At 38.7% G+C, this 22,409-nt stretch overlaps 2 protein-coding genes and 1 long non-coding RNA gene across 5 annotated transcripts; 2 read left to right on the top strand and 1 right to left on the bottom strand.

Moving 5' to 3' along the window:
• The first annotated feature begins 11 nt into the window (after positions 1 to 11).
• On the top strand, positions 12 to 4,631 carry LOC111339510 (uncharacterized). Of its 3 annotated transcripts, none has more exons than XM_088732214.1 (4): positions 12 to 706; positions 2,440 to 2,481; positions 2,970 to 3,060; positions 4,377 to 4,631. In XM_088732214.1, the coding sequence occupies exons 1-4, from the start codon at positions 118 to 120 to the stop codon at positions 4,405 to 4,407; spliced, it is 753 nt and encodes a 250-aa protein (XP_088588340.1). In that variant the 5' UTR covers positions 12 to 117; the 3' UTR covers positions 4,408 to 4,631. The 3 variants fall into 3 exon arrangements, with proteins under 3 accessions (XP_088588340.1, XP_022801929.1, XP_022801923.1); XM_022946194.2 differs by having other exon boundaries at positions 13 to 706; positions 2,970 to 3,022; XM_022946188.2 differs by lacking the exon at positions 2,970 to 3,060 and having other exon boundaries at positions 15 to 706.
• A 1,570-nt stretch (positions 4,632 to 6,201) lies between these two features.
• LOC111338660 (uncharacterized) lies at positions 6,202 to 12,271 on the top strand. The gene is made up of 2 exons (XM_022945181.2): positions 6,202 to 6,466; positions 11,559 to 12,271. Exon 2 carries the CDS (start codon positions 11,562 to 11,564, stop codon positions 12,054 to 12,056), a length of 495 nt encoding a protein of 164 aa, XP_022800916.1. The 5' UTR covers positions 6,202 to 6,466; positions 11,559 to 11,561; the 3' UTR covers positions 12,057 to 12,271.
• Positions 12,272 to 17,104: 4,833 nt separating this feature from the next.
• Positions 17,105 to 17,584, bottom strand: LOC148724198 (uncharacterized). Its single transcript, XR_015991404.1, has 2 exons — positions 17,473 to 17,584; positions 17,105 to 17,378 (listed from the first exon to the last, which is right to left on the bottom strand). It is a non-coding gene; the product is annotated as an uncharacterized LOC148724198 (long non-coding RNA).
• Positions 17,585 to 22,409: the final 4,825 nt, after the last annotated feature.

Here is a 22,409-nt window from a genome sequence, read left to right on the forward strand (position 1 = left end):
CCACAAGACCTAGGACGGAAGGCGGACGGAAGCATCTGGAAACAAGGCTTTTATCGAAATGGCGGTCGAAATGTTTGAGTAACATCCATCTCATTCGTGCCGTAGAGATCAAGTGTGATGGCAGATCCACAAGATGATGAAAACAGTCATGAACGTGATAATGGAAAAAATCGTTATTTGAGAAACGAGGGTTTCGCTTCATATGCTTTAGTAAATGCAAACTATTGTTATCAAATGTCGCTATGGTGGTGGAACACGTATTTGTATAATTTACATGCTCAGTTTCCGGATCAGAACTGTGAGTGTGTAGAACAGAGTGCGATCGGGGAAGATCAGTGTGAATGCTGGCAGAATTATGGTGGATTAGAGACCCGAATTGATCAAATGAACTCTCCCAGAGACTGTGCAGAATCAATTTATTTTCGTGGTACACCATGGCAAGGGTTACCAGGTGAACATTCAGTAAGTAGTAAAAATCATCCTGATTTTATTTCCAAGGGAGATCTTATATCTGGTGATGAAAAAGGTGCATATGGAGATGAGGATTTTGGTAACCATAGTAACAGTGTGAATGATGGATATGGTAATGATGATGTTGACGATGATGATGATGATGATGAGGGCAGTGATGTTGAAATGGAAGTCGATGAAAACTTCAGGAAGTTTTTGGAACAATCAGAGAGACACAGACAAGAGCGGGAGCAGAGTAAGTTAATTGTTTTCCTTTGGTTCCTTATATTTGTTAATGATCTATCTTTCCTGTGCTTGTATGATTTTTTCAAAGAATAGTTGTTGTTATATTAAGATGAAACATCTAGGCTGGTGTATTTGTCTAATTTTGGATTACCTGTTTTCTCGATAAGGTATTGTTATTGTGAAAAGAATTTTGTTGTCAGTACATTTTGGATATTGTAGGGTTTCATGAGATGATCAATTTGAAGCTTCAAAATCCCCCTGGGCAACCTCCTGGGCATTTGAAATTTGCAGATTGGTTTGTTCAAATTTCTGCCCTGTAGGGCAAAAATTGTTTTTTAATGCCCCACCCATTTTTTTTTTTTTTTGTTTTTTTTCTGTGAAAGGCAAAATCAGCAACTGTGGCTTTCCACATATTGACTGATCTTAAAAGCCTAGACCTGACAATTAAAAGCCTAGACCTGACCTTTTATCCACAGCCATTCAGTCAGGAAAGGGAACTATTTACCTCCATATTTTAGATACAACACTTGTATTACGCTGGAAACACTTGACACTTCTGGTTTGAATTTCCTACCCCAGCAAGGAGAGGTTCAAAACCCCCTCCCCCCCCCATGCATGGATGACAGTGAACTTCCAGGGTAGGGGCTGGGTATGTTGAAGCTTCAAATTAATCAGCACATAATTTGCAAAGTCTTAATACCATTGTCAGACTCCAGTGAAGGTTATTTTGATATGGTCTCATTCAAGGCACTTGACTTCCACAATGCCTACCTTCTAATAAGAATATAGAGCGAATTATAGTGTCTCAAAACACAATGAAACATTGGATAAGGAAAGGCATTCCTTTTAGAAAGAAAAAAGTTGAGTCTACACTGGAGCCAAATAGACTATCCAACTTGTTCTGGTTTCTTTGGCATGAAATGACAAGGTACATTGCCAAATTTTCATTGCCAATATTAAGTTTTCTTTAGTTTAATTTAGTTTGGTTTAAGTTTAAGTTTAAAGTTTAATTCATTCGCCACAGGAATGGCAGGAGAAAGGAACAGAACTTTCATTCCAATTGACACCTAACCTCTTTTTTTACCCACCCATCCCACCCCGGGGAGGACATCCATCACACAGTAATCTCGTCTGTGGGAAATTAACGTCTCCTACCCCAACCCTGCAGGAGACAGGACCTCCATTTATCGTCTCTATCCGAGAAGACTAGAAAGTCTAACCATTTGCAGATATTATTACAAAGGCAGCACTTTCTTCTCAGTTAACATTCTTACCTTTTGTTGACAGAGGATGCGGTCTGGATCAGTTGATAACTCTGTATTTGCAATATTATTTTTTATGGCATATGAACAAAATATGACAAATTACAATATATCAATGATACATCTGCTTCAGCTAAACTTTAAAATCATATTCTGTTACAAGTCTGTTACTACTTATCTGTAGAAGCCAAACTGGGATAATTAATGATATTAACCAAAAACCAAATTCAATATTTTTTTTATTACACATTTTTTAAACAGTCTGAAAAACAAAACACCCCTCTCTTAGTTAGCAAAAGTTTGAGAACACCCTACAGATAAAAAGCTTGGAAACTAAGCAGACTTTAATAAATGTAATATCTACCACAGATGTTGCATAAATTATCATGTCAACTTTACAACACACTATTGTATTTTGATTAAACGCTCTTGACCAATCAGATTTTTCATAGTAATTTCATGTTGTCTGTTGTTTTTCCAGGGAAGCAAGAACTATTGGAAGAGAATGGAGATTACATTGAGGGTGAGTGTATCGTGATCATTTGTAGAAGCATGTAAAGAAGTAAGTCATGTCAAGTCTGCGAGGGACCAAGTGACTCCTTCTACGGGAGCTTATCTTGGTTTATGTAGCAGGAACTGATTATTTGAACTTCTAGTCCTCTGCAGATAAATGATATGTGTAATTACCACATGATTTGGTGCAGTGGCCTCATAGGTATTGTGCTTAACTCTGGATCAAGTGGTCCAGGTTTTAGTCTTGGCTGGGAACATTACGTATGTTGTGTTCTTCGGTAAGACGTAGTCTCACAGTGCTTCTCTTCACACGGGTGTTTAAATGGGTACCAGCGAATTTAATGCTGTGGGGGAACCCTCTGATGGACTAGCATCCCATCTAGGGAGGAGTTGAAATACTCGTAGTCACTTCATGCTAAGGAAACGGGAATAAAGGACCAGCCTTATGGGCCACTTAGCTTGTAAACAGACTTTGCATTTTTTTACATGATTAACCAGGTTTTAGACAGTTTCCTAGTACCAAATTCTACTCTTTGGTGGAGAGAGGCAGGGTGAGTGTTACTAAGGAAATCACAGAACCATGGAGCAGGTGGTAATTTTTATCTTACTGCCATTCTCGTATTCTTTTTGTTGACCTGCTCACATTTCTGCATGTTGTAGAGCTAGTTGTCAGTTCTTCCACCCTGTGCTCACAGAGAAATAGAGGATATGGCCGCGCGGGGATACGAATTTTATCTTCTCGTGCTGAAAGTATCTCTCACGAGTGAGCGCAGCGAATGAGTGAGAGATACTTTCAGCACGAGAAGATAAAATTCGTATCCCCAAGCGGCCATGTAATGCTCTGTTTATTATATAGATACTGATGAAATTTCCATATAAAAGACAACTTTTTTTTATTCATTTTCAAAACAGCAATTGGGTAATTATTTTGGTAACCATGGCCACACCAATATCCTCACACGTGAAAGATAAAATAGTATCTTCACTGCGTGCGGTGAAGATATGATTTTTTAGTAAAAGGAGAAATCCTGGTATTTCATCAGTATCTATATTGTAAATGACCAATAACTCACATTAACATGGAGGAATGGAGGTGGATATGTTGAAGCAAGTTGAAGACGATAAAATGTGGCGAACACTAAAATATGTGAAAAAGTGTAAACAATATACAATGGAAGAGAATAAAATAATAAAATAATAAAATAATCGTAACATGAATTGTTCTAAACCAATAGTTTGGCGCAAATTGAATCGCACTGTTTGTTTAACGTTGGTTTCAGTTCTTTGATAAAAAAAATTTCAAAAACAAGGCAGTCAAATTTGTTCTGACACTTTCTTAAGATTCGAAAATTCTGTGTGATGTCAGTGCAATGTCAGTACGATTCAAATTCTGTGTAATGTCAGTGCGATTCAATTCACGCCAAACTATTTGTTTAGAACAATTCGTGCTATGATTATTTTATTATTTTATTCTTTTATTCTTTTATCCTCTTCCATTGTATATTGTTTACACTTTTTCACATATTTTAGCTTTCGCCACATTTTATCGTCTTCAACTTGCTTCAACATATTTATGCTGATTTGGAAAACTTACTCACTTGAAAATGACCTCAGAGAAGTCGAAACGTCGTGAGTTCTTAGCGCTAGCTTTTATTTCAAAGTCGATTTCTAAGAAACTACTTATTAAGAATGGAGGTGGGTTGGCAAAAAGAAAATGGGAGTGGTGGTGGGACAAAAGATTGAACCCTTTCAGAGTAGTGCCTTTCCTAAGAACAAAGCACAATGACATGGTCAATTCTTTTGTCCATCAGAACAATGCACTAAGTATAAGGCCTCACCATTTCCCACTTTTGAAGAATTTGTTCCATTTTTCTCAATCTAGTCATCTTTTTTTTTGTCGATCAGTTGGGTCAGTTCATTTGAATACCACCACTAGTGCTCCAACAGAACAACCAGGTTCAAAGAGAAAAGAGGAGATGTCAACACTCTATGGAAAACATGCCTATAAGATCATGGCTCTTGAAGCATCACTTCAGCTGAATTACAACAAACAGTGTGATGCAAGACAACCTGTTTTTTGGCCTAGTATTCCTTTGAGGTTTTAACGGTATAAAACATTTTACATTTGTAAATAAATAAACCTAAATTTAAAAAAAAAAATGAGGTTTACTTTCGTATAAATCACCCTATTACGCACTCACTAAAATTTCTCATTCCTGATTGGCCCGTGTCAAGTGCATAAATAGGATATAGAATGCACTGTAAACTTTATACATTGCGCTGGTTTAAAATTAATTGCCTTTTATCGACACATTTTCTCCGCATTCTGTTATCTCTTCATTTTGAAAATTCCGAAATTGACTGAAAGGTTACTGACCGACTGATGAGCTCTACATCACACTCTAAGGTTTAATATTTGGTAAATGTTTAGTTGACTCCTTTTATTTAAAATTACTTACAAATCTAACGTTACGTACGATGCACGATCCTCGCAGTAGAGAGCGCTATTTGTGCAATAGCGAAAATCAGACCTGAAAAAAGTCAGGCCTGTACGGGATTCGAACCACTGACCTCTGCGATACTAGTGCAGCGCACTACCAATTGAGCTAACAAGCCAACTGGGAGCAGGCCGTTAAGTTCATTCGTAACAAACCCGTGATGATAAATCTAACGTTACTTACCTACTTAATAAAATTTTACATAATTGAAAAATAATCGAAAGGAGCCACAAAATATCACCTACAGACCGCCATGGGACAAACGAAAATTGAACATGCCTGTTGCATTCGAATTCGCAGGCGGCCACTAATTCCGCAAAGGCATATTATGGACTCACTTTTAAATCGCTCAGACAATGATAAAACGGGGTCTAAACACAGGGAAAAAGCACCAACATTTTTTCTATTCTTTTCTCGTGGTGGGTAAGAGGGCTTTTCGTCATGAGCCGGAAAGTGACGACTTATTCCCTGAGAGACTACAGAAAACATGGAATGTTGAAATCTCTCATTCAAGCATATCCTCGCAGTGATTACGTTTCTGTTTTTTGGGCACAAGTTTGCTCTCAAGAGACTGGAATGTTTTGCAACCATTGTTTCTAGGTCATGTAGGTTTAACTGTTCTTTATATAGATAAAGTTTGGTTGCGATGAATATATGAAGTTCATATATTTTGAACTGCGGTTATAGATACGTATGATGCACGATCCTCGCAGTATCTGATTTATCATCACGGGTTTATTACGAATCAACTTAACGGTATCTGATTTATCATCACGGGTTTATTACGAATCAACTTAACGGCGTGCTCCCAATTGGCTTGTTAGCTCAATTGGTAGAGCGCTGCACTAGTATCGCAGAGGTAAGTGGTTCGAATCCCGTACAGGCCTGATTTTTTTTCAGGTCTGATTTTCGCTCTTGCTTATATAGCGCTCTCTACTGCGAGGATCGTGCATCATACATATATAAAGTTTGCCAGGATTTTAGTGAAACAAGGGCGCGTACGAATTTTTCCCCCGAAAGACACCGCGAAGGGGGGAAGTATTAGTTTTTAATAAAGCTGTCATCAAAGAAATGTTTTTTGAAGCACTTAAATGAAGTAAAGCTTAAGTCTCTTATCGGTGACTGTACTGCGATAAAACTTAATTACCACATTTTAGCGTATTCTGAGATCTATTAAGTGAACGGACCTACTGCAACACAGAATCTATCTATTTATACAACAGAGATAAAAATTTTGTCAGTGATAACGTGACTCAGTATTCGGCTGTCTTTCAGTAGATTACTGAGGGCGCTATTTGGGGTTACAAATTGCACGGATGTAATGAATCGAAAAGACAATGGTCAACTGATGTACTGAAATATTGCCACGTATAGTATTTAAAGTCCTCCTTCCGAATCATTTGCCGTATAGTATTTATAGTCCTCCTTCCAAATCATTTGCCCGGGGCGTTTCAATTATTCGTTAAGAATAGTCTTTCACTTTGATTCCGACTTTTGGTAAGTACTTTTTAGGATTTTAACCTCACGTCAGTGCTTTTTTCCCCTATTGAGCGATACCTGAAAACATAATGTGTACGTCATAGAATACACTGTATGTCATAGAATACACTGTACATCATAGAATACACTGTACGTCATAGAATACACTGTATGTCGTGATATACCAGCACTGTATTGCATAAGTTAACAGAACTTAACAAAGAATTACGATGGAAACGGGTATAGTAAGCGCTTAACTGCCAGAAGAACATTTAACACGCAAATCGTTTTTACTTCACTAGCCTACCTTCAGTCGTGTTTGGGATAAAAAAAACATAAAACAGCGGCGCAAATTAACTTAGTAATGAAACACCGATCATGGAAAACTGATTGCGCGCAAAAAGCTCAGAGTCAGTGAACTGTGTACACTTATTCCGTCATGGTTGCTCTAGCGGCAATAGAGAGAAATGAAAAGGCGCTTAGATCAACTTGAGCGCTATTGGTTCACAGGAAGATTAGTCAATGGTTTCAATTCGAAACTACTTCAGAAGTTAAGCAAGGTTGATTTAAATGTATTCCATTCTTTTCAAACACTTATTCATCATTAAAAGCTTCAGTAACCTTTTTGATATGGAGACTGAATGTGATTGACGCATTGAAAAACTCAGCCACGCTATCACCCTTCTCGTTCATTGGCATTTAAAGCAAAGAGTAAAGTTTTATTGTTACTAAAAGTAAAAATTGCTTTGAAAAATCTAATAATAAGAGATTTTGTAAAAACACTTAGGATAAAAGGGAACCATAGGGAAACATAACGTTTGGGTGACGTCATGTGACGTCATGAAGATTAGAAAAAGACAAGAGATTACCGATGTTAAATGAAGAAATAGAATCGGTGATCATAACTTTCAAATGTGCAGAAAAAAATAATAGAGTAACTCAGTAAGCCAAAGGTTTTGTTGGAGCGGAGCCTGTTTGAGCATAGTTCCCTCGATTAACTATGGTTTGAGAGTCCAGGGTTGGTCTCTTTCCTTAGTAACTAATATCTCGAAAATGATTCACTCAAACTTTCCTTGACACTTCTTAGCTTTAAAAGTAATTTTCTTATTGAGCGTGTGGTATGAACAGAAGTTCAGGATAAAAAACGTTCTGGTAAGCCGCCCTTGATTAGAAGCCGCCTTTGAGTAGAAGCCGCAGAAATTTCGTGAAAAGGAAAAATAGAAGCCACCCTTGAATAGAAGCCGCAATAGAAATGAAGTGGTACTTTTCAAGACAGCTCAGGAGCCATTTTCAATGCGTTACCAAGTTATCTGCGGAACCGTACGGACTTTCGATCTTTTAAGAGTAATTTGACATCATATCTTTTTAATAACGCTGGAAAGAGATTAGAAACATGAATCTCAGGCCTTTTAGCTTGTCTATAATTTAATTCTTAATTAGAATGTGATTTACTGTAAAATTATATGATATGGCGTAATTAGAATAGTATAGTAATTTTAGCATAGAAGAGCCAATTCATTTTTGGAATGCTAATAAACCTTTATTATCATTATTATTAATTATTATTATTTATTATTATTATCATTATTATTATTATAAAAACGAAAAATTGTTTCATTATAACATGATTTCTATTTCACCTTCTTCAACGATTTTATCTGTTAAGTTCTCTACATTATCCACATTATACATCTTACTTTCGTGTTGAATGTAGCTAGTCATCTAAGCTAGGTGGGCATTGGTACATGCCTGATGCTTGTATGTGACTCTCCCAACAACACTCTAACTTCCTCAGTTGGTTGGCCCTCTCCAAGACAATGAATTTTGTTAGGGTCACTCGTAGTTATTCTACATTTATAGACACAATTGACTACTTCACACATGAAAACTATGGCCTTCAAAATATAGAAGTCGCCCTTGAATAGAAGCCACATTATTTTCCATTTTATCGTAGCACGTATGCAAGTGAATTCTAGCGGTACATGAATCGGGTAAACCAAAACATTAATTCATTCCACATTTTGTATTGTCCAACAACTTGTTTCAATGTTGGTAAATAAAAGACTCCTCGCTGTAATCCGCACTGAGAATACAAGCTGACTGTAGAAAAGCCGGCTCACCGACCTCTACCAAAAAGAAGCTATGCGGCAACTTTCTGACACCTCTTTTTATCAAAAGATCGACAAAGACCTCACTGCCAGCAATCACTGAAAACACCGTCAAGAATACGATCAACCAACTCATAACTAAACAAGAATTGCCGGCCACAGCAAAAATTCTCATCATAACCACTCCTAGAACTTCTTGTATTTACTTTTTACCTCAAATTCACAAACCTAACAACCCGGGTCGGCCCATTGTCTCGGCTTGCAGTTGCCCTACCGAACTTATCTCCAGCTATCTAGACAAAATTATGGCTCCCATCGTCAAAACTTTACCATCATATATTAAAGACAGCCAACACGCTCTTCAAATTTTTCGCGACTTTAATTTCCTTGGCCAAAACAAACTTCTTTTCACCATGGATATTACGTCTCTCTACACTGTCAATCCTAATGGTGAAGGCTTTCTAGCCCTTAAACATTTTTTTGATCAACGTATTGTTAAGGAACCTAAATCTGAAACACTACTACGCTTAGCCGAACTAGTGCTCACACTCAACTGTTTTTCATTCGGGGACAACTTCTTCAAACAAACCAATTGTGTGGCCATTGGCACCAAAATGGGACCTGGCTATGCCAATCTTTTTGTGGGTTTTGTCGAACACCAATTTTTCAGCCACTACAACGGCTCCAAACCTGAACCGCTACGGTCGCTACATCGACGACTGTATCGGCGCTACCTCCTCTACTAGAGAGGAGCTGACTCAGGTTTCGCAGAATTTCTCACTTACTTTAGAAGGAAACTCTGCACACGCTGGTTCTACAGACTTAGACTGTACACTTTCGGTGAACTTGACTTTATTCTTCACAATCCAACATTACACGTTCTCTTCTATGACCTAACTCAAAGAAGATGGGATTGAGATAGGTCATAGAACAGAACGTGTAATGTTGGATTGTGAAGAATAATGTCAAGTTAACCGAAAGTATACAGTCCAAGTCTGTAGAACCAGCGTGTGCAGAGTTTCCTTCTAAAGTAAACGAGAAATAACCGCAGCCAATTCTTTTCACCCGGCTCTGAAATATACCTGGGAAATTTCTGACAATTATTTATCCTTTTTAGACATCAAAGTTTCAATTGAAGGCAACGGTTTATGCACTAGTGTGTATTACAAACCTACAGACTCGCATAATTACTTGTTATATTCGTCTTCGCATCCATCTCACGTTAAGAATTCCATTCCTTTTTCTCAGTTTCTAAGACTTCGTCGTTTATGTAGTGATGACTCTGATTTCCACCACAAATCAGAGTCAATGTGCCAGCTTCTCGATAAACGTGGTTACCCTGTTTCTGTCATTCAAGCGGTTTACCACCGCGCCCAACTTATTGATCGACATTCAGCACTACAAACGTCACAACAGGAAGATTCCGACCGCATTCCATTCACTCTCACGTTTCACCCTCACAACCACTCAGTTAAATCCATCATTCTTAAAAACTTTAAATTACTTCAAAACGATCCAGAGACAAGCACTATCTTTTCGCAGCCTCCGCTCATTTAATTCAAACGCGACAAAAACATAGGCAATTTTTTGGTCAGAAGTTCTTTTCAGACTAATGACCATGCAACCAGACACTTTTAAATGCGCTCTTGCACGATGCAAAACGTGTCCTTTCATTCACAACACTGATAAAATATCGGGACCCAAACGATCCATTAAGATCACCGATCACTTCACGTGCACCTCCGCCAAAGTAATCTATTGCATAACTTGCACTTATTGCAAAAAGATATACATCGGGGAAACAGGCAGAAAACTGGGTGACCGATTCCGAGAACACCTTCGCGACGTGGAAAGGAATGACAAGGACACATCGAAACCAGTCGCTAGACATTTTAATTTACCTAATCATTCTAAGCAACATATGGCAATCTGCTGTCTTTCCTTACACTTTGGTAGCACGAAAAGCCGTAAAACTCTTGAACAAAAGCTCATCTTTCAAACCGACAGTCTGAATCCCACAGGGATCAACGAACGCTTTTCATTCCACTAATTTATTCGCGTCTTTCTCGTTACCATGTTCCCACGTAGCTCCATTTCTGCCTTTAATAGCACACACAACCCACAATTCCTCTATTCGCTCCGACGAAGGGCTAACGCTCGAAACGTCAGCTTTTGCAATCGTTACGGTGGCCAATTTACCATTTCAACTTTGTTGATATATCCAAATTATTTCCTTACGTAACTTAGCCGAGCATAGACTGGAACCTATCCTTGACGGTAGTAAACCACGTGACAAGCGCTTTGCTCACCGTGACAAATACAGTCAGCCAGCCAGCCAGCCAGCCAGCCAGGAATAAATATCTTGGATCATGACACTGAGTGCTGTTTACACTTCATGTAAAGCCAAACAAAAATCAGGGTCATCACCACATAAACGACAAAGTCTTAGAAATTGAGAAAAGGAAATAGAATTCTTGACATGAGATGGATCCAGACAATAAATACGATAGCTTTAACAAGACTCCACCTTTCTCCACATCTGTTATGAAAACAAAAAAAACAAAAAAGAGACAGGAGAATACAGCTCAGTTTTTTTACTGTAAGTTTTCTTTTCAGGCGATTAATTTCTTTTGAAAGCGCCTCAACTAGCCTTCGATTTAGCCAATAGTCTACGTCCCATCACCATGGAGAGTTGTCTTTGCTTTGGGAAAACAATCACTCTTTAGATTTGATAAGAACTACCAATTAAGAGCCCAAAAAATACAATGCAAAATTACTTTTCAAGCCTAAGGTATAAAAAAAACATCAGCAGTGTGATTTATCCATTATAGTCAAGCTGAATTTTGCTCTCGCAACCCTTTCAATTGAAGTCGATCTCGAGGTGTGCACTCGTTCGATTTTGAGTGTGAGACAAAATTTCCTTCAAACTGTTACAAATTTGCTAAAAGTGAGGTTTTGTGACGCTAATTGTGGTAACTTCTTTATTTCTCCGTTGCTTGTAGAGGATGTATTCCAAGAGGTTGGCAGTTATTGAGGTCACAGAGAATTTCCTATCCTGCCGAGCAAACGAGGACATCAAAGAAGGATCCTTTCTGACTGATCTCTGGGGTAAAGTCAGCGAAACGGCGACCAGGTATACAGTGCAAGTTGGAAAAAACAAGCACGTGGAACCCGAAGGGGTGATCAAGTACATGAACCATTCTTGTGACAGAAAAGCAACATTCATCTATAAAAGACGCAAAGATGTCAATCCTTTCTCGGGTAAAAGCCAGGAGGTCTTTTGGTTCATGGTGGCTGCTTGTGATATTAAGAAAGGCGAAGATATCACGTTTGACTACAATGTGACAGAGTATGAAGTTGCGGAGCGATTTCGTTGCAATTGTGGGGCGGTGAAATGTCTTGGTGAGATTAAAGGCTTTAAGTTTTTGACGCCGGAGCAGCAGAAGTCCAGGGAAAGTGAATTATCTCCTGTTTTAAAAAAACTTTGGCAAGAACCTTGAGCTTAATTACCTTATTGGTATTGTGAAGGAGTCGGAGGTGACTATATTTCCTCTATTTTCATTATTTCTTGCTTTTTTTGGTTCCTTCGGGGCTCGAAATTGAAGTATGTGGGCGTTTTAGATGTTAAACGATCGAATAAGGTTGTACCATTATCAAACAACATAATATTGGGGAGATAATGTGCTTCTTTCAAAATAAAGTAATAAATACCTCACATGTCTGGTTTTTATTTCGGGTAGGGTTTTCAACGACAAAAAAGAAAGATATACCATCACGCATTGGGATCACATCGTTGGTTTTGTAAAGAGCGGTATCCCTTAGATACACCTCAGTAATCGATTCTTCAGTTTTTTCCACCCATTTTGTACAACAGTCGAACCTGTATTAAAGACACGGTCGGTCTTGAAAGTTCCGAAATTATTATCCACGAACTACTGAAATGAAACCAACAATAATCTCGCAAGTAAAATTTAATCCATATTAATCTCCCGATATCAAGGTTGGCAATATTTTTAACGAAATTTTATACATTCAGTGGTCAATTATGGCATAACGGAGACGTTTTTTAATGTTTCCTCAAAATATCCTATTCTTTAGAGGTGACTATATCTTCTTTGTTTTCATGATGTCTTATTAACTCACCATTGCGTGGAATTTCTATTTGTCAAGGAACATTCACTTCCACAACGCCGATCTGTAATATTGAAGGCGACACGTAATCCAAAGAATTTTGATTGGTCAAAGAATGCGCACGCTTTCCCCGCAGGGAGTTTATAATACTTAAATCATTAACATGAGAATTGTAAATATAGCAAACACGTACGTGCTAAGTTGACTAAGGCAAATAAGTGTCTGAAGGTTTCAGTCAAAGTGAAGTAGACCACCTATTTAGCGCCTTAGTTTTACCAAATTTCACTTATGGTGTGCCTGTTTATGGCGCTATAGACTCAGATCTCATGGTCATACAAAACTTTCTGGACAGATGCGCTGAAAGGAAAAACATATCTAAGAGAATGAACATTCGAGAATTTTTAGAAAATGCAGATAAGAAGATTTTTAAGATACGTTCAGTGGAGCCCGCTTAGTAATAAGGAATCTGTTTTGCCCAACTCCTACCTGAGTTGGGCAAACCAAGATTTTTACAAAAGTGGATTGGAAGGATGGTCACTGGCAGATACTGAAAGAATACCTTAATGAGCTTGAAGCTAAAGGGGTCATAGAGAAAGTAGAGAGACCTACTGAATGGGTGAACTCTATTGTAATTGCAAGGAAAAGCAATGGCAAGCTCCGCCTTTGCCTAGACCTCAAGCCCCTCAACAAAGCACTAAAGAGATGCCATTTTCCAATGTCAGTGATTGAGGACATCCCACTCGTGACACCATGTTTCAAGTCTTTATTCAACAGCTAAAGCAGAAATCCGAAGGAAGAGAGAAACGTGCAGATACCGAGTTCCTTTTAAATACACGATCAACTAATTAACATATCACGACCTAAGGGAGTTAACATCACGCTTTCGAGCATGCATTTACATATCTTAACAGAGGTGACTATATTTCCCTTGTTTTCATTATTTCTTGCTTCCTTTGGGGCTCGAAATTAAAATATGTGGGCGTATTTTGATGTTAAACCCGTCATACCGAACTTTCTGGACAGACAAGTTAAAAGGAAATACACATTTAAGAGAATGGACATTCGAGAACTTTAAGAAAAGGCAGCTAAGAAGAATTTTTAAGGAACGCTCAGTGGATCCCGATTGCCCGCTTGGTAATATCATTCCGAAGAAGAAAGAAATAAAGTACCAACTCAGAAACAAAAGTACTCATCGCCTGGATATAAAGACTGACAGATTCAAGCATGTTTTTGTAAAAAGGCTTATTTTTAAATATAATCTTTGATCTTTCTATTATTTGTATAGAGTATCTCTATGCATTTTTATCTGTCTATTGTATGTCTAATGTATTTTTAGACTACTTACTGCTGATGTAACTTAGGACATGTCTTTTTCTCTTAGGAGGAATAAAGAAGGATTGATTGATTGATTGATTGATTGATGTCAAGGCGGAGTTTAGAAGCAAAAGGCTTAGAGAGTTATTGTTTTAGGAAAAATCACACACGCGCCATCTTTAGGGTTAACAGATACTCAGTGTTACAACAAATTTTAGGGCCAGCGGTCCATCCGCATACCAGGCTTCAGTTGCGTTGGTATTTATGTTTTGAGTTTTCGCGCGAATAAATGTCATTGATGTTATGTAGTTTGTCGTCATCTGATCGTTATGCTGCATTTCGTGTCCGTTTAGATATCCAAACCGCCAGGTAGGTAGGTTTACTTTGTCATTTCGCCGGTTTTCTTTCGTTTTGTTGCCGCTTTATTGTCGGTAGGTAGCTTTTGTGTAATTTAACATAATTCTGTTTCAGAAACGACTAGGTGGCTACGAATAGATTGTAAGGCTCGTGTAACCTTAGAGAAATGTTGCCAGCGCGTGCGTTACACTTAAACTTCCTCTTGTAATCCTTATAAACTAATCCTTACTCTTTCTATGCTCGCTCTTGAGTCTCCAACTTATTGCTTCTGGAAATCTGGAAAGCGAGTTTTAACAAAACTGCTGTTCTAGTTTCGGCCCTTTTTTCTCTGTATTCTGACCTTTTCAAATTTGCCTGCTTCAGTGGTTATGAATGATATACGATGTTCGGATCTTCCGCGCGATAGTCAAAGCACAAGCTCATTGCTGGTGATCTTTCACGCAAGTGACACCTTATTTTTTATCTCATTTTTTTACGGCGATCAGAAAACTAACCAATATATCAAACTTCCTTTACACAGAACATGTCTGATAGTAAAGGGGCTGGGGGTGGGGGGGGGGGGGGGGGTTGGGGGAGGGTCCTGATCCCGAGTCACGCACGAACATTGGAGAAATTCATGCGTCACGTATATAACGGGAAAACTTAACAAAAAGGGAAAACTTTAAATTCCAGAAAAATCTTGAGATTTTCACGGGTCACGTATGATTCAGTAGGCAAATCAAGCTCCACGCTGTTTCATAAATTTAGGAATCACGCTCGCCTTTCTGTAATATTCACACGTTGCTTATAGAGCTGGCCTTAATCACTGATTAAGCGTGGCACACTTCATGTATAAATCCTTTGCTAGCCTCGAACACGTGGCATAGGACTTCATTTAGTAGCAGTGCCTGATCGGTACCTTAGCGATACTGATTAAAACCAGCTTCTACCGTTAAAAACAAACAATAGGCCACTTTACAGTTTTGTACTTGATTTAATGCCAAGCCTTTCTTTCCGTTCTGCCCACCTTCAAGGACTGCTCGTAGTCTACCTTGTTGTGATAGAAACCAGTATTCAGTGTGTATGATAACAAATTCAGAAACGTCTGTTTCATAACAAGGTTACCCTTAGCCTCACTCCAGTATAAAGGCTCGGCAACCAGGTACATGCAACTTTAAAATGGACGATTAAAATTTTGGTTCTTCTACTGACGCACCGCTTAAGAAGTGTAGCAGTAGAATAGGACTTCAATAAAAGTTTGTTATCACATCTTCAGTATTGGAAGACAGTATTGGTTATGTAAGAGATAAAAGTGTGGCATCTTTAGTTTGAACCAAAATGCTCAACTCTTAGTCTTTCCTTTTGACTATTCTGGACATATAAATCTCCAGTATTTTCAATTTTTTATGGAGAGAATCATTGTCTAGTTATCTGTGTATAAAAAGGTGAATGCGACGACGCATTCCCGCACGTAGGTCTGTTAGACACACTGACAAGTTTAACAAATTGAAGAGGGTACTTCATGTCTGGCTTTTCTTCTACTGACGCACCGCTTAAAAAATGTAACAGTAGAATAGGACTTCAATAAATATATCTTATTAACCAAGCGCGAGGGCCGTACTGGGAGAATATCGGCCCGATGTCTTGACAGTACGGACCGAGCGTAGCGAGGTCCGTACAAAAAAGACCGAGGGCCGATATTCTTCCAGTATGGTCCCGAGCAAGCTTGGTTAATAAGAGATTTATTATACGACTGAAGTTCAAAGGGACATAAGTGCGGTATCATTCGGGACCATTCGGGACAGTGCCCGGTCCAATACTGAGAGAATATTGACCGGCAATAGAGCATTTTGATTGGTTGATTTTAGTTATTGGCCCTCTGACTGCCCGAGTCGTGTAATACACCTTTGCCATAATGGCGGCGGCCGAGTGAAGACTAAAATTAGTGCATGGGGACGAGGCTACCCGGGCATGGAGTTGTGAGCGCTTGTCAAAAAGTTTCTGGCACAATTAATCAATCCAAAAAGCTTTATTTCTCAAAGAATTGACTACTAATATAGCTAAGGCTCAAGTTAATATGTACAATGCCATGCCACTGCTGTGTTCCTTCATGGACTACTAGGGGATATCGCGACGAAAACGGTTAAAAAATATCTTACTTCAAGTTTCCCAAAGAAAAACTCGCGAGAAAGCAATGACTTCATACAATCCGTCGAGAGGAAGGAAAAAGCTTCAAAGTCGTGGACTCAACCATGGTCTGCTCGCACCATTTTTAAATGCAGGAATTGAAGAAAAGTATTGCGGGCAAAATATGCCTTCAAACCAATGCTGTACCTTCGGCCGTATTTCAGTGGCGTACTTCGCCGCGCAAAAGGAAGCCTCCACCTCAAAGATTCACTGGTCAAGCAACTACTCATCAATCACCCAGGGCTTTATTCATGGTGTGCACAGAAAGCAGCGTAAATGACAGATAAATCGAATGAACAGCTACAGAGTCAGACTACAACTGTAGAATCTAATGAAAAGAATGTCGAAAATGAGGCAAAGAGAGGAGATGTCGAAACTCAGACCGATTTGGTCGAGTCGAAAGATGCGTGCATTCAGACTGATGAGTGTTGTCGCGCTTGTGAAACAGTATGAAATGAGAATAGAAGAGCTCTAAAGAGAAATAGAAAGCATTTCAAAGAAGAATGAATGTTTAAAAAGTAGATTTTTTTCTATTGAAAGATTTCGCGCCGACAATTCTGCTGTGTCCTGCTACACTTCGTTTCCTAACAACGCTGTTTTAATGGAAATCTACAATTATCTAGACCCCATAACTTGTTATATGATTGTTTAATTCCGTTCTGGTAAACAGAGGCATCTTCTGAAGTGAGTAGCCCCACATAGATTCAGGGAACTTGACGGGAACATGTCGTTTAGCGGTGGAGTGTGAACTTGTGTTGTTTGCCGAGCGTAGTTGTTTTCATTTAGAATATAGATTGTTGGGATAAAGATCAATGATGTTTTTATCCTTTCCGCTCTTGATGTATTCAAGGACCCTAAAGTATAAGAAATTAGGTCGGGAATCACAATTGACAATTTTCTCAAGCAATCAAAGCACTCCGAAGTACGCATCTTGTGCTCGAAGCTAACCTTTTCACAAGCTCTACTTTTGTCTTTAAACCTTTCGCTGGTTCACCTCTGCACTTCAACCATAATCTCAAGTCCTCAGTCTTCAATTGTGAAGGATTTCTATATCCTGAGGTTCATTCGCGTCAGACGCCATATGGGTTGCCCGGGTGGCCTCGCTTTCGTGAAATTATTCGTAACCAGTCTCAGACCTCCATCGGATTTTCCGTCACTATGGCAAAGGTGTATAAAAGTTTGTTATCACATCTTCAGTATTGGAAGTCTATCTTGGCTAATTCCCGTCAACAATTGCGGTACCGACCATTCAATCATTGGATGGTAGACACGATAAAGGTTATTGAAATCGCTCTTGAATTGTGAGATTTATTTTCCTTCTCGTCGCTTTGGATTGATAGAACTGCAATGGTTAGGAAATTGAATCAGGAGCGCGAAATAATTCGGCGTAAGGTTTGCTCTGAAACTGGAAATTATATCGAAGGCGTCTTAGTGAAAAATTGTTTACAAGACAACTTAAATCAGGGCTTTTCCCTTGCGAAAAGTAAATGAATAAAGAAATAAATACGTAAATTAAAGCTCCCTCTTAGGGGCTTTTCAGCCACAATGTAAACTAACTAAGTGCTTAAAAATCCCCACTGGCAGGAGGCAGACCAGTGGGCTATTCACAGAGCGCAGCCGAGGAGTTGAACCAGGGGTAACCGAGAACAAGTCCAGTGAGGGGTAGGGTGGTGGACTTGAACCCTGGACACCGGTTTACAAGTCCAGCACCCTAACCACTCAGCCACGCAGTCGTTAAAAACAAAAGTCATTAACGACAAAAGTTCATGTTTGGCATTGTTATGTGAATTACCTGAGTCGTTAAATGATTCCTGAATCAGCAAAGAACACCAGCGTTTGGAAAAGGGCTTAATAATAATTTCATAATTTACCAATTTATACAGCGCGTATTTAAATGTGCCGATCAATAATGCTTTAGAACATTACACGTTGTTGTTAAGGTTGATATCGGAGGTCAGCATTTTATCAGGCGCCTCTGGCAGCCGCTTCAGTCCATGTAACTCACCTTCCCACTCATCCCACCCCAGGGGAGGACATCCATCACACAATAATCTCGTGCGAGGGAAATTAACGTCTCCTACCCCTAACCCTGCAGGAGACGGGACCTACGGCCTTACGTCTTATCCGAGAAGACGAAGCAATCTGAGTGAAGTGACTTGCTTAAGGACACAACGTAGTGCCCCAGCCAGGACTTGAACCCGGGCCATACGACTCAGAGTCCAGCGCACTGACCGCTCAAAGGAAGAGCGACGGCGAAAGGGTGAGTGCAAACGTAAGTGTTGATTGCAGGGAAGTTTGCCTCTGACACAACTAGTGATTACATGAGAGATAAATGTCTAGCATCTTTATTTTGAACCAAAATACTCAACACTTAATCTTTCCTTTTGTCAATACCAGACATATAACTCCCCAGTATTTTCCAATACAAGAATTGTTTGAGATGGAGGGAATCATTGTCTAGTTATCTGTCTATAAAAAGGTGAATGCGACAAGGCATTCCCACACGTAGGTCTGCTTTACACACTGACAAGTTTAACACTGAATTCAAGAGGGTACTTCAGTCACACTAAAAGGTTAGTTCGGAAACATCCAATATTGTCTGCTTTACGTGAGCCAATGAAATTTGTTACCTAATTGTAATTTCTACACCCAAAGTTTAATTAAATGTTAAAATAACTTGGCAAATTTTTCCAGAAGCCTACTTGGTTGCTCCAGTTTTCCTTGCTTTTCTAAAATATTAAAAAATTGTCCACAACGTCACTTAGTCATGGAGGAGAGGCGCTCCCTGCATGATACTCGGCGAAAACTAATTTCATCATAATTTAGGATCGAAATAATTGAAAATGGAAACCAAGATATCAACGAATTTTGTTGAGAGAAACAACACGCCGAAGTAAAATGCCATTGTATCCTGTTAATTAATTTAGTTTTTTTTTTTCTAACTGCATTTGAATTAAGAGGTTCGTCATTTGGAATAAAAAGATCTATCTGGTTTTTCCAAAACTCTTTATAAACTTCTGGCTGACTATATGTTTATCAGTCGGTGGCGCGCTAGACGAGCCACCGAGCAAAATTTATTAGGAATTCATTTGCTTGCATGTAGCTTTGGAGACAACAAAGTCTATATTATTTGTTGACAACTTAGCTGATAATCGAATAAAGAAAAGAAACTCGAAAAACCTCGAGCTCAGGACCTGAAGATGGAAGTAGGTCTACATGTTGAAATTCAGTTCAACTCGTCAACCCTTATAAGTGACTATAATAATAATAATAATAATAATAATAATAATTTATCAATTTATAGTGCGCTTTTTAACATATAATGATTAAAAGCGCAATTATAGACTTATGTCTAATTTTTCCTTTCAATATCACTCTTGAATCGTACTTTAAGTTCACCAGAATGATCGAAATGATCGCTAACTAAAGAAACTCTCGGTTGTTAAACAAATTCTCTTTGTCCGCACTATAGGAAATGTATAAAGAAAAGTATGGAGAATATGCATACTGATGTTGGGGCGGAAAGGGTTAATAATAAGGTACAAATAATAAGGTATAGATAAGGTACATAAATCACTGTAAGGGTGGGTACGCGTTATCCTGTATGCTGACAAATGGTATCGGTGCTTCACTTTCGCAAACTCAAGAAATTAAATCCCGAAAACAAACGACTGTCCTCTCGGTGAATCTTGTTTGCTAATTACGTCTGACTCTTGTCCGTAATAAGCATTTCAAATATTGGTAAGGTCACGAAAACAAAAGAACTTCAGCTTTGTTTGACAGGATTAAGAGCTTAACCTCAATGTGTTGGTTAACAAAAGGTCATGGCGCTCTTTATTAAATAGCTGTCGAGAAGCAAAAATTGGACCAGCTTCAGAAACCAATCGCTGCTGGGCTGGAAAGCTGGGGTGCACTTTTGGAACACGACTGACCCACATTGATAACAAATTTGACAAAAGCACCTATGAAAAAGTTCCATTCGTTTGACGATATAAGTACGTGTTCATCACTTCTCACTGGTCAAAAGACCAGGGTAAATATTGATACCGGCTCTTAACTAAATTACCCGAAGCATTTAAAATGTAGGCCCACCGTTTAGATTTCTTAATATGTCTTAAAAGCTTTTTGGAATGTTTCATCTCACATAAGCGATTTTGAGATTTGAAGTATTCTAATTGCAGGTGAGTTGTATTTTGACCGTCAAGCAACTTGGCGTAGTTCCGCAATAATAACAATCGAGGGAGATACACACAGTCACCCCTGCTGTGATAGCTTTAACGCTTTACACCCTAACATCAGTATGCATATTCTCCATACCAGTCTCTATACATTCCCTAAAGTTCTGACAAGGAGAATTCATCAAAAAGTCATGAGCTTCTTCAGCTGGAGATCACTTCCTTTATTCTTGTGACCATGATGTGTGATCCAGAGATGATCGATTTTGTTGAGAAAAAATAGCCTGATTCCAGTCACACTTAGGGGTGACATAGTTAAGCGAATCCAACAGCTATCGAACGTTTTCGTTTCAAACGTGGAAAAATAGGCGCAGACATGAGTAGAGTAGACATTTATATTTATACAGGATAGCCCCTTCAGTGTAGTAAACACTGGTATCAATGGGGGTCCTGTTGCCCACCCCATCTCACCCCAGGGGAGGACATCCATCACACAGTAATCTCGTACGTGGGAAATTAACGTCTCCTACCCCTAACCCTGCAGGAGACGGGACCTCCATTTATTCGTCCCTATCCGACAAGACTAGAATATCTAATCATTTCTTGATGTTATAGAAAGGAAGCATATTCTTCTCAGCTCAGCTCAGCAGTAGTACTAAGTAATAAACTTCAAAAAAGAAATATCATTAAAAAGGATACAATTCAAAAATGAGAACAAATTCTACATTAAACTTATCATAATAAAAGGCCATCAAATTCTTACGAAAGATTGACAAGGTATTTTACTCTCTTATTCTAAGAGGTAATTCATTCCACAGCCGACAAATCCGAACAAAAAAAGAATCCAAGTGATGCAAGGAATCGCTGGTGCTTTCTTTCCTCTTGGGGGAAATACAAATCAACCAATCCGCGCTATTTTCAATTTATTTGTTTATTTTTTATTTAATAAAATTTCAGATTTTTACAATCACAAGAGACAATTAAATCAATTAATTGCTCAATCTGAGGTAGGCTTAAAACAGACTACAAGACTCCTTTAAAATTAAGCCATCTATCATCACATCATGCATATCTCTAGAGAAATAATTAAGTAATAAATTTCAAAAAAGAAATATCATTAAAAAGGATACAATTAGAAAAAATTCTACATTAAACTTATCATAATAAGAGGCCATCAAATTCTTACGAAAGATTGACAAGGTATTTTACTCTCTTACACTAAGAGGTAATTCATTCCACAGTCGACAAATCCGAACAAAAAAATAATTCTTTAAGACGTCAGTCCTGCTGAAATGGATGCTTGGAACAATTTGGACCCAATGTGTCGATCGTCCGCTCTTTTAAGTCAAAGTTTGATCTCAGGGTTTTACTTTTTAATCATCCTTTGTAGAAATTTCATTGTCTGTGGGTGGGTATATATATGTTTTGCTCTTCATGTGGGATATCCCCAACTCATGAATTATTCATCAGGCCCCGGTTGTTCAAAGGATGGATAACGCTATACACTGGATAAATCTCTATCCGGTGGATAGCGCAGTACGTTTTGGTAACACTTATCCGCTTGATAGCGATTTATCCGTTGGATAGCCTTATCTGCCCTTTGAAAAACCGGAGCCTGATGATCATCCAACGAAGACTCGCTAATTTCGTCACGTGCATGCGGTTTGAAACCCCGGTGAAACACTGGAATGACGTGCTATCCATGAGTTT

This window comes from Stylophora pistillata, chromosome 9, assembly GCF_964205215.1.
Source record: "Stylophora pistillata chromosome 9, jaStyPist1.2, whole genome shotgun sequence".
Taxonomy (NCBI): Eukaryota; Metazoa; Cnidaria; class Anthozoa; order Scleractinia; family Pocilloporidae; genus Stylophora; species Stylophora pistillata.